Below are 12,859 nucleotides of genomic sequence, written 5' to 3'. Positions count from 1 at the left end.
AAAATCGAGATAGAGAGCAACATAAGAAGGTTAGATCTGCCGGATTTTAAAAAATATTAATATATTTTTTAGGAAATGTATTTTTGGCCTATATTTGAGTAACAATAAGGACTTTTTTAAATCATCTACTAATTAAGGACATTTATGTTTAATTTCATATGATTTAAGAACATTTGTTACCCACTTAAATTCTACAGAGATACATATAAGGTGGGTTTACTTATTATTACAAAGAAAATCCTCTACAAAAAAACAAGATTTATTGATCACTTTTTCAGAACTACTTACAGATCAAATCTTAGAGGAAACAATAACCTTCAGCGTGTTCTTGATTATCACATATTAAGATATTAAAACAAAGAAAAAAAAAGGAGGTAAATTATAATTGGTACAATGATAATCCTTAACCTCTTTCCCATAAATAAACTCAAAAGATCTTCCTTAGTCCAAAGACACTTTCCTTTATTTCTCTAGGTTGTAATAAATGCAAAGTAACTTTTATACCATATAAAAATAAAATCTTTTGTTGTTATACGAATATATAACAAAGATCTCGATGGAGCAAAACCTTAATCAATGGTAAAATAAAGATCTGTAAAATAGTAGTAGTAAAAAAAAATTTCCTAATGAAATCTGATACATATTATTTGAAGTTCTATATTGATTAATCGATAATACATAATCTGCTTCAAAAATATAAATAAAATAAGATGTTGTAACATTATTACTACTACTAGTATTATTTACCATAAAGGTAAAAAAACACGGTTCTCTTTTACATTGAATAAAAAAGGAAACTTTACTCCTTATATATTTACAATATAGTTCTTGATTTAATTAAATTAGTCTGTTAAGAGAAAAAAAAATAGTACAATGGAAAGGAATTGTACGGTGTGTGGTGGGAATGGGCATAATCAAAGAACATGCAGTGAGAAAGGCAAAAGTATTAAATTGTTTGGTGTTGAGATTACTACAACTACTAGTGCTGGTGGTGCAATGTCTAAAAAAGATAGCATGGAGAGGAGAATCATGAAAGGAAATCCATGGACGGAGGATGAACAGATAGCATTTTTGAAGGGATTGGATTTTCACGGGAAAGGTAATTGGTCTAAGATTGCTAAGGATTTCGTGCCTAGTAGAACATCAACACAAGTTGCTAGTCATGCTCAGAAGTACTTCATGAGATTATTGGATGCTAATGAGAGAAAATATCGCAAGAAATCAAGTGTTTTTTACCTTCGTCTCGATCAATTAGAGGATACACATGATCATGCTATTGTTCCACTCGGGAATAATTATGAAAGTCAAAATGTGCCAAGTGTTGTTCCAAATTATTACATGATGAAAAGAGTTTTGCCTCTTAATTGGGTTTACATGTATCCATATTATCATCATGATTATGCCTCAACATCAGCTAGTGCTACTACATTCAACAAGCCACTTTCTGGGATTTCTTCTTCTTCTAATTCTTCCTCTAAGGAAAATAATTTGGATTTAACCTTATAGTCAACAACATATAGACATGACTAATTAATCTTTGATTATTTTTGTATGGACATATGTTTTATCATTCAAGTAAATTTCTTAGATGAACTAAAACCATAGTTTTTCTTGTTTTGTATATGTTGTTGGTTGCCACATCGTCCACTTGTATTCTATAGTATGTTCAAGAGGTTCAATTGACTAAAATTTAATTAAGCTTTTTTTTTTCGAGATATCCAGTGTCTTTAATTAAAAGGGGAGCATAATTATCCAAACTAACCGATATATGAAAATCATATTCCTATCGTATAGAGATAGAAACACTATTAGTGAATATTTTCAATATGATCATAATTAATAAACTAATCATGAACAAACTGAAACCCATGGTATGAGAAGGGAAGGAACGAATTAAGAGGCATATAAGGTACATTCAGTTTTTAATATGTTTGATAGAAGTATTGTATTAATTTATATTATGTTTGGTTGGTAGGATTCTAAATATTGCATAAAAGTTATTCATGTACTATAAATTTTATTCGGTGTTTGATTGCAATTTTTACAGTTCTACATAATTAATATCAATCTAACTTATGAGAAAATATACTATAAGTTATACATGATAGAGGTGGAAAAAGATGTGCGATATTAGCTATATATGTAATAAAACAGTAAATTATACATTTACCCCTGTAGATTTATTTGTAAATCTTTTTTTAGTCAAGAATTTTATCTGACTAAACTGTTTTCCTAACTTTTTTTCTTATTTCTTTTATACACGAACAACCTTTTTTTTTTCATTTGAAATCCAAATGTAAATATTTTATTAATATTATAAATTAGATTGTATATATTTTGACGGTGCATATGTAATCATATATTAGCGTTATATATTCATTATTAAATATATTCCACATACTTAATTAACGTATTTTATTATTTTGTCAAGACAAGAATTTTTACATAATTCATATATTTGATATATTAAAAATATATATACATCATATTGATAGAATATTCACATAAGATATTATAATGTACTTGTAATAGATTAGTTATATTTTATTTTTTTAAGTATAAACTAGCAAAAAGAAAAAAAACAGAAGTCCACTACATCAAAAGGTTACTACATTACTTTCCTCCATTATGAAGATAATCCACTACACCAAGAAGTTACTACATTACTTTCCTTCATTATGAAGATAACCTCCACCTTTATGATAATTATTCTTGTAACATTTTACCTCCATAACCTCTTTCCTTATATTCATGTTTAATGTCATGTTTATGACTAACATTTTGTATGCCTCTATATTACACTACAATTAGAGGCATAAGGGTTCCTATTGTAGAGACTAGAAGATTTGATGAATACTTTGAAGAATAAGAAATGCTCTCATCTTTTGTTTCCCTGTTTCTATTGATTTATCTTTTATATTCCTTGTCTTATTTTGCTTTATAGTTACAATACGTTATCAGCATGATTTGCTCATTCTCCGTCAAAAATCAATGGTAAGTATTTCTTGATTATTTATGAATTATCCTAGTAATTCTTCATGCAAGGTATACTTCATATTCTATATATTATTTGTACTAACAAATTTTGTTTTGTGGTTATTTGAAAGTGGTGAGTAAATTATGATAATCTTCATAACAATATTGAGAGGGGCTATTACAATTTTTAATTTATTTTAACTTGGGACTTCTATACGGTTCCAACATGTTGTTCTAATTAATAATTTCGTTGATTTTTATTCAATTTTAAGTCAATTTCAGATTATATTTATGATATTTAATAGTTATTTATTCTTAAAAATGTATTTGGTTTATAAGGCATTGGTTGAGCGTAAGACGGTGAATTCAAGTTTCACCGCACCAAGCGGGTAAGACGTCGAGTAACGTCTCGGTGCACCAAGATAATCAGAAGTTGGATTTAAATCCCATCGGTTTATGACCAAATGTGTTTTTATATGGGTAAAACATTGAGTTTAAGTCCTAATGCACTATAATGATGATATGATGATGACTAACACAAAGTTGTATACTTTTGACTGAAAGTCATGAAATTTACCCAATTAATTTGCTTCATTCTCTTGTGGATGTGACAGCAGTGCATAATATGTCTGGAAAATGATAAGTGGTTAAATGTATGAATATAGATATGGTAAAATGTTAATGGTCATCATTGTGGTAATGAAGAGGAAGAACATTATGGGTTCTTAAGATGGTCCTTCAAATGTGAAGGTAATTTTTATCCATCAAAGTTGTAGGAGAAGTTATTTGACACATTGTTGTTGGGGCAACCCAAATTTAATTTTTTTTGTAACTCCAACATCAAATAAAAGAATATAAAGTGATAGTACATTTAGTACATTTGATCTCTTAAAGTGATGTTGAGGTGAGTCACATAAATTTGATAAATGTGAAAGTATGACAATAAGTTTCTAATAGAAACTTATGGAGCATGTTCAAATGGTTATGGTCCATTTCTTAAAGAAAATATGATTTGTGTTCTTATGGATAAGAACATGTCAATGAATTGTTGGATAAATGTCACATCTCACCTCTACGGTAGGTTTGAGATATTGAAATGAAATATTTTGACATAGATGATCATATAGTCATATACTTTAAGTACTACACAAATATTGTGATATGTTAAATTATGAACTATTGAAGGATAAAGACAAGAAATAATTCTTTACTATAAAGGTCGTGGCTATGACCAAACAAAAAAAAAGTCATTGATTGTCAAGAAATAAGTCTTGCATGTGATAATTTAACCATGACAATAATAACAATAATTTTCTCCTTTGAAGAAGATGGTCACCATAATAATGACGTTGTGTAATTTGTGATAGTACATAAAATTAATTGAGAATTTCGAAAGGACTAATTTGTTACTATCCGAAGGTAAGAAATTGTCCATAATATTGTGTTTGTATTGAATCTCAAAAGAAACTTTTAAGTTTCAGAAGAATTGAAAAGAAAAATATTATATCAAGACTATAAATTATGGGAAGATTTAATATCTTCAAATTACTACAACAAAAGTGGGTTGTAAATATTTATTTATAAGATTACCCATTTTTTCCTTCTTGTTTGTTGTATACAAACATGAGCATCCTGATGGAATCACATGCAAAAGTAAACTAGAAGTTTACTAGAATAAATATCAGTTGACACAATCGGTTGGCCATTTCAATTTTACTGTGATGCAAAAGAAATTGAGAATTTACGCGGCTATATGTTGAAGAAATAAAATATTCTTCAAGAATTCTCTTTTGTTGCTTGTTCTCGTGATAAAATAATCATTGTACCAGCTAAGGGTGGGATTGTATCACCTGAAATTATTTGAAATGTAGTGAATAAGAGCTTGTTCACCTGCCATGTGGACCATTTACTATTGTGATTTAATAGATGCATCTATGGTATGGTCACATGTGCATTTGTATCAACTTACAAATTGGCTTTTGTAATGTTATTTCCTAGAATTAATAAATTAAGAGCACAGTTCCAAACTATAAAATCATATTGATAATGTTGGTTGGTTTAGCAGAAATTGTATACCTCCAATTATAGCTAGACCATAGATTATGAGAACAAATCTCTCAAATAAAATTCGGTATGACATCAGTTTATTTAACAGGTATTCATCAAGCCAATAAGGTTCTCCAAACACAATTGGTTCAGGGTCAGGAACCAAATAATTTCCATCTGAAAATTTGACGTGTGCACATGTGATTTTATTGCTCCTCCATGCACAAAGATGGATCCCCAATTGAGGTTAAGGGTGAATCTTGGATTTCCTCACATTAGGGGGAGATATGTGTAGCAACTCAAAATTATATGTGGAATGAATTATGTAGATCTTCGTAAAAAAATGTGAACTTGAAGTTCAAGAGATAATTCATTTGCAAAATGTTGTAAGTAATTGGCCAGATGTATTTGCTGACCCAATATTTTAATTAAGTTGCAAATGCTCCAATAAATAGTCCTTAACAGAGTCTATGATGCGTTAAAAGCGTGATAGACCAATCGATTCCTGTAACGACCTGTTTAGTCGTTTTGAGCAGCAGATTTTATTTCTGGAAAAACTGTGTGAGACGACGGAACCCACGACGGACCGTCGAGGGAGTCTCGTTCCAAAATACTTAGAATTCTGAAATTTGGGTACTGAAATCGACTCTCTGAACTTCGTAACGGAATGGCAGGACGGACCGTCACAGGAGTGACGGGCCGTCACAGACTCTTGGTAAAAATCTAGTCTCTGAACTCTGTGACGGAGCAGCAGGACGGACCGTCGTAGGCACGACGGCCCGTCACGGGCTGCGTAATCCCAGTCAGAGTCGGATTTCTTTACACGTTTTAAGGGACGTTTTGGACTATTCCTTCCTTAATTATAAAGTTAGAGGGTTAAGGATTATAAGTCTAATTACTTGGGGGTTAAAAGAGGTAACCTTGAGTTAATTAGTGGAATATTATTACCATCTTTATACTTAATTATATGTTAATTAGGGTAAAAGAAAGAGGGTTTGAATAAGAAAAAGAAAAAGAACAGAAAAAGAGAACGCACGATTGATAGAGAGAGAGAAACGAACGAAGGGAAAAACACAAGCTTTGGGGAAATTTGCTTGCTTGATCACGAATCTTCGGTGGAGGTAGGTTATGGTTTATGCTATTCGTAGTAAACTCTTAATAGCGAATGATATGTGTTGGGTAGTATTATAAACTCTTCTATATGCTTAATTGTGTGCATGCATGATGTGATTTTATATATAATTATGATGAAATTAGCATGATGAAGCTATTGAATCCCAAATCTTGAAGAACCCTAATTTTACTTTGTTAATGATGATGCCTTGGTATAAAAGAAGGCTTGATGAACTAAAGTAATGAGATTAGGGGATCGGGTGTCACGTTCCGACACCAGGATAGAATATATGTGGATCGGGTGTCACGTTCCGGCACCAGGATAGAATATATATATGGATCGGAGTGTCACGTTCCGACACCAGGATAGAATATATGTGGATCGGGTGTCACGTTCCGGCACCAGGATAGAATATATATATGGATCGGAGTGTCACGTTCCGACACCAGGATAGAATATATGTGGATCGGGTGTCACGTTCCGGCACCAGGATAGAATATATATATGGATCGGAGTGTCACGTTCCGACACCAGGATAGAATATATGTGGATCGGGTGTCACGTTCCGGCACCAGGATAGAATATATATATGGATCGGAGTGTCACGTTCCGACACCAGGATAGAATATATGTGGATCGGGTGTCACGTTCCGGCACCAGGATAGAATATATATATGGATCGGAGTGTCACGTTCCGACACCAGGATAGAATATATGTGGATCGGGTGTCACGTTCCGGCACCAGGATAGAATATATATATGGATCGGAGTGTCACGTTCCGACACCAGGATAGAATATATGTGGATCGGGTGTCACGTTCCGGCACCAGGATAGAATATATATATGGATCGGAGTGTCACGTTCCGACACCAGGATAGAATATATATGGATCGGGTGTCACGTTCCGGCACCAGGATAGAATATATATATGGATCGGGGTGTCACGTTCCGACACCAGGATAGAATATATGTGGATCGGGTGTCACGTTCCGGCACCAGGATAGAATATATATATGGATCGGAGTGTCACGTTCCGACACCAGGATAGAATATATATGGATCGGGTGTCACGTTCCGGCACCAGGATAGAATATATATATGGATCGGGGTGTCACGTTCCGACACCAGGATAGAATATATGTGGATCGGGTGTCACGTTCCGGCACCAGGATAGAATATATATATGGATCGGAGTGTCACGTTCCGACACCAGGATAGAATATATATGGATCGGGTGTCACGTTCCGGCACCAGGATAGAATATATATATGGATCGGGGTGTCACGTTCCGACACCAGGATAGAATATATGTGGATCGGGTGTCACGTTCCGGCACCAGGATAGAATATATATATGGATCGGAGTGTCACGTTCCGACACCAGGATAGAATATATATGGATCGGAGGTCACGTTCCGGCACCAGGATAGAATATATATATATAGATCGGGGTGTCACGTTCCGACACCAGGATAGTATTAGTGGAGCGGAGTGTCACGTACCGACACAAGAGAAATAAAGATAATGAAATCTTGAAATATGTTAATATACTCAATCTAAAGAACATGTTTCCCAAAAGAGTATGGTGTGGAGGCTTGAGTCCTCATAGATATGTTCGGTGATGTTATAAATGATTTTTATACTTGTTGCTATCACCTGTTAAGAATATTAGTTGATTTTATGATGTTATCTGAGATATATTGCTTTCTATTTTGAGTTGGCCGATGATATCTACTCAGTACCCGTGTTTGTACTGACCCCTACTTGTATTTGTTTTCTTTGTTATTTGTGGAGTGCAGCAAACGTACCGTCGTCTTCAACTCAACCGCAACTCTAGCCAGTCTTCATTAAACCGGATTTCAGGGTGAGCTAATGCTTCTAGCTTGGACTGGATCTTCTTCCTCATGTCTTGATGCCTTGAAGTTCCGGCATGGACTAGCTTTTGTTTATTTTAGCTTCTTAGAATACTCTTAGTTTAGTAATTTGATCATAGATGTTCTTGTGGTGATGACTTCCAGATTTTGGGGAATAATAGATGTTGAATTTTAGAAGTTATTGAATTGGTTTTTATTAATGAGTTTAAGTCTTCCGCATTACTTTCTGTTGATATTATATTGAAATGTTAGGGTTTAGATTGGTTGGTTCGCTCACATAGGAGGGTAAGTGTGGGTGCCAGTCGCGGCTCGGTTTTGGGTCGTGACAATTCCAAATGTAAAACTCCTTGAGAAAGGAGAGGAGCAAATTATCAAACTTGTCAGTGATAATGAGGTAAGTGCTTTGAAAGAGCACTATGCCATAACATTTCATAAAACCTTGGCAAAGGTTCAGGTACCTGAAAAGGATGAAAAATGAAGAGATCTCGATAAGTTATGTCGTATTAGAATCGATATCAAAATAGTCGGCGATGGTATATTTTATATGAAGTAGCACTCAATGCTATAAATGGTTATGAGGATGTTAAATTTGAAATTATCATATAGTGTGCACATATAAATAATTATCCAAATAAAATGCACTATTCATTTATATTTTGTTTCACTTTGAAAAGTGATGTTTTTGAACTTATAGTTCCTAAATCAAAATATATCTCAATGCGGTAAAAATGAATCATTGTGCAAAAGTATAACCTTAAGATATAAAGTACAGTTTGTGTCTTGAGGCATAAAGAGTTTTTGTAAAAATCCTGACATGGAGATAAAATGCAATAAGACTTGTTTCATCCTGGCAATAGATGAAATATTTGAATATGCATAATGATCGATTATTACGTCTAACTAGACGATTGAGGTTATATGAAAATCCTTGAAGGATTTAAAAGGTCTTAAAGCAATTCCATTTAGTACCCAATGGTTTTGAAATTGCTTAACACAAAGAAAGAATTTTTCAACCTCATGAAAATGATTTAAAATGTCATGTATTAGTGCATTGGTGCACTTACATATTGCTGGTTATACAAATGATAGAAGATGTATGATTTTCTTTGACAAGAAAAGACGAGCTTCAATAAAATTGATCAATCTCTCATGAGTCAGAAATGATTTGATTATGTAGATGCAGAATATTGATTTGATCTACACAAAGCTCGATCACGGATGAGCTGTTTGCTTACATATTGAGGCACAACAATATCTTGGCATTCAACAAACATTGGTAACCACATCTTTAAATCATGTAGAAATAATAGTGATCTATGAAGTAAGCTGGTGTGTGTTTATTTCGAATTATGATCTATCATATTCAGAAAATATGTGATTTTCCAGCCACCTTATACGACAATAATATATAGCTCAATTGAAGGAAGGATACAATCAAAAGAGATCAGACGAAGTATAGTTCACCAAAAGTCTATCACACATGATCTTCAACAAAATGGTGAGATAGACGTTCAAAGGCTCATTCAGGATATAATCTTGTAAACTTACTCACTAAAGATTTCCAACATTAATATTTTGGAAGTTGTGATACAAGATTGGAATGCATTGTCTTCTAGATATAAAGTGAAGTTTTAATCAGGGGAGAAAAATACGCGTTGTACTATTTTCCTTAACCATGATTTTTTCCCAATTGGATTTTCCTAGTAAGGTTTTTAACGAGGTAACATTTAAAGCGTATTAAAAGATATGTGTACTCTTTTTCCTTCACTAGGATTTTTTCTCACAGGATTTTTTCCTAGTAAGGTTTTAACGAGACATATTATCTATGGACCTAAGAGGGAGTGTTATACAATAATATATTGTGAATGTCAACTACACCAAAAGGTTACTACATTACTTCTCTCCATTATGAAGATAATTCACTACATCAAGAAGTTACTACATTACTTCCCTCCATTATGAAGATTACCTCCACCTTTATGATAATTATTCTTGCAACCTTTCACCTCCATAACCTCCTTCTTTATATTCATGCATAATGTCATGTTTAGGACTAACCTTTTGTATGCCTCTATGTTACACTATAATTAGAGCATAAGGGTTCCAGTTGTAGAGACTTGAAAATTTGATGAATAGTTTGAAGAATAAGAAATATACTCATCTTTTGTTTCCCTATTTCTATCGCTTTATCTTTTATATTTCTTGTCTTATTTTGCTTTATTTTTACTACAAAGTCCTAGTTAAGTATAGAGGGAGAATTTTTTTTCCTTTTCTTTTTATTCAAATGGATGGAGAATTTATACTATTTTCTTACTTATTTATTTGTAAATAATATGTATTTATTTAAAACAAATTCAGTATTCAATATTAATTATTCACATTGTAATCTCTACATAAATGAATAATACCTACATAATAAATACCCACATAACTAATACCCTCATAACTAAATTCAACATAATTAAACCATGCATAATTAATACATGCATAACTCTAACCAATAACCAAATAACCCCAAGGGTTTATTGAGCATCGACATCACATTTGTAAGATTCAAAGTAAGAATATTTTGTAAAATCAAGTATATATAATTTACATCGAATGAAATACTGAAGCTTAAGAGTTACAATTTTTAAAAGAAAATGGAAAAAGGCCTAATATCGAACAATTGGAAATGGTACAAAACTGTAACACCGCAAAAATTCCTAATCTAAGAACATAATCATTTTATAACACTTCGGAACTTTACTCTTAAAAATTTGAATCGACTGTGTAACACCTCGGATTTGAAAAGGACTAAAGAATGGTAACGGAAAAGTCAAAGAACCCAAAATGGACCATGGACTCTTCATGACACCTAAGATGGTCAGTTTAGGGGTCCACGACCCATTTAGGGCATGGTGGATAACCGTCCAAGGCTTACAAGGTGGGAGTTACCTAGACAAGAATCTAGACGGCCTGTGGCGACTTGTACAGTCTGTTCAGGGTTCGTATAAGTCATCCATCAGTTTTTAAATTTTGGATCAACTTTAAACGATCATATCTCTCAGCTCAAATGAATTGGTGTCCCATAACCAATCAAAATTAAAGGTCTTTTAATCCTGTATCCTAAAACACCAAGTTTGCCTCATTTCGAGCTTGGAGTGAAAGGTTATACATGTTTTAGTGAAGCACTGTCAAGCAGATGAAGCTTCACGACCAACTAGATGGACCGTGAAGAGTTTCACAGACTGTGAATCCTTAAACGATTTGTGAAACCACCCGTTTCGGAAACCTCATCAGTTTTAAAGTTAGGGTCATTTTGGTCCCCTATGTCATGTTAACCCTATTGTGAGTCATTTATGAATGTTTTAACTGAGTATATCATTCATCTAACTAGTTTTCATCAATCAAAAATTCAAGTTTTTAGAAATTCATTTAAGACCCACCTAGGGTTTTCCTTCTCCAACAAGAGCATTAATCCTTCAAATCAATAATCCAAGATACAAAGAAAATCCTTCCACCAATGGTTTTCCAAGTTCTTCCACTCTAAGAACTTCATCAAAGGAGTTCCTTCTCTCAAGATCAAGCACCAGGATTTCAAGTTCAAGATAAATCAAGTCTCCACCAAAGTTTCTATACTAAAATCTTCATAATCAGGTATGTAAGGTCATCATAGTGTTGAACTAGTTCGTCCTCACGCCCTACATCTACTTTCAAATTAGTACAAGAGTAATCTAGGATTCAATGCTTAGAATGTCAGTATTCTCTAGACGAGCAGATATTAATTATAAACACTTGAGTTATTGATTATTGAATTCATATTTCTAATCAATGAATTGTCGCACATTGTGTATTGTGATTATTGAGTTGATTGTTCATGACTACTTTTCACCATGAATCCTATTTTTGAGTATCCATTTAATCTTTATTGAGAACCATTTAAACAAAACATTATTGTTTAAAGAAAGTGTTGAGGAAGTGAAGAGTAGTTCGAGAAAGAGTATAATGGAACTAAGCATTTCCCAAATTTTTATTTTTTACATGAATAAAAAATGTAAACTTTTTTTTAAAGAAAATTTGGAAGATTTTTAAAAAGGGAAAATACATCAAATCCCCCTGAACTTAGCAGCAAAACTCACTTTAGTACTTTAACTTTACGAGCATTTAAATACCCCCTTAACAATTCTGAACTAATTAAATATTATCCTAAGAGCTGACGTTGCAAAGTGAGTGTACTCACTCTCCTCAAAACGCGTGAAATTATTAACAAAAATAAAAATTTAAAGGTAAAATCATACACATGGCATTCTTTTATCGGTCAATGTCTAACTAATATTTTTAAAATTTTTTTTAGAAGTTAAAGTTAAAAGAATGTGAAATTTCTTGTTTAGAAATAAATGAAATTTGTGGATTCAATTATTTTTTAAAAATATTTATTTTTTTTTGTTCTCTCTTTATTTTGTTGTCTTCCCAAATGTCTTTTTCTCCCGTTGAAGCATTCCTTATATCTTTCTTCGTTTATATTAAAAAAATTTCTTCATCTTCAACACTCACCTCACCCGTCCTTCATTAATCACAAAACTTTAACACCCAATTCATATTATTGAATGCAAACTTTTTTAAATTTTAAGTAACCCATTTTTGAATTTATTTGTTGTGATGCAAAAAACTGTGGGTCTATCAACTTTTTTACACAACCTTCGTTTTTCATTTATGTTGTTAAGAAAAAAATAATTTGCAAAATATATTATTCTCCAATAGGAAAATTTGTGGGAGAGAGACGGTTCGAATAAGAAAAAGTAAGTATCTGATGAAAGTTAAAGAAGAAAACAACCATTGAAAGTTAAAAATTCGAGGGGGGGGGGGG

General features: G+C 32.6%; 1 protein-coding gene and 1 pseudogene across 1 annotated transcript; both read left to right on the top strand.

Moving 5' to 3' along the window:
* The first annotated feature begins 873 nt into the window (after positions 1-873).
* LOC107003917 (transcription factor MYBS3-like) lies at positions 874-1,506 on the top strand. Its single transcript, XM_015202163.1, has one exon. It carries the CDS (start codon positions 874-876, stop codon positions 1,504-1,506), a length of 633 nt encoding a protein of 210 aa, XP_015057649.1.
* A 1,791-nt stretch (positions 1,507-3,297) lies between these two features.
* LOC114074756 overlaps positions 3,298-12,859 on the top strand; it is a 19,707-nt pseudogene continuing 10,145 nt past the window's right edge.

The sequence above is a fragment of the Solanum pennellii genome, chromosome 11 (genome assembly GCF_001406875.1).
Source record: "Solanum pennellii chromosome 11, SPENNV200".
Lineage (NCBI taxonomy): Eukaryota > Viridiplantae > Streptophyta > Magnoliopsida > Solanales > Solanaceae > Solanum > Solanum pennellii.
Note: the sequence above shows the minus strand (reverse complement) of the source record. Positions and strands in the feature narration are given on the sequence as shown.

Coding starts and splice junctions, on each gene's coding strand:
- LOC107003917 (XM_015202163.1), top strand. CDS start 874: ATGGAAAGGAATTGTACGGTGTGTGGTGGGAATGGGCATAATCAAAGA.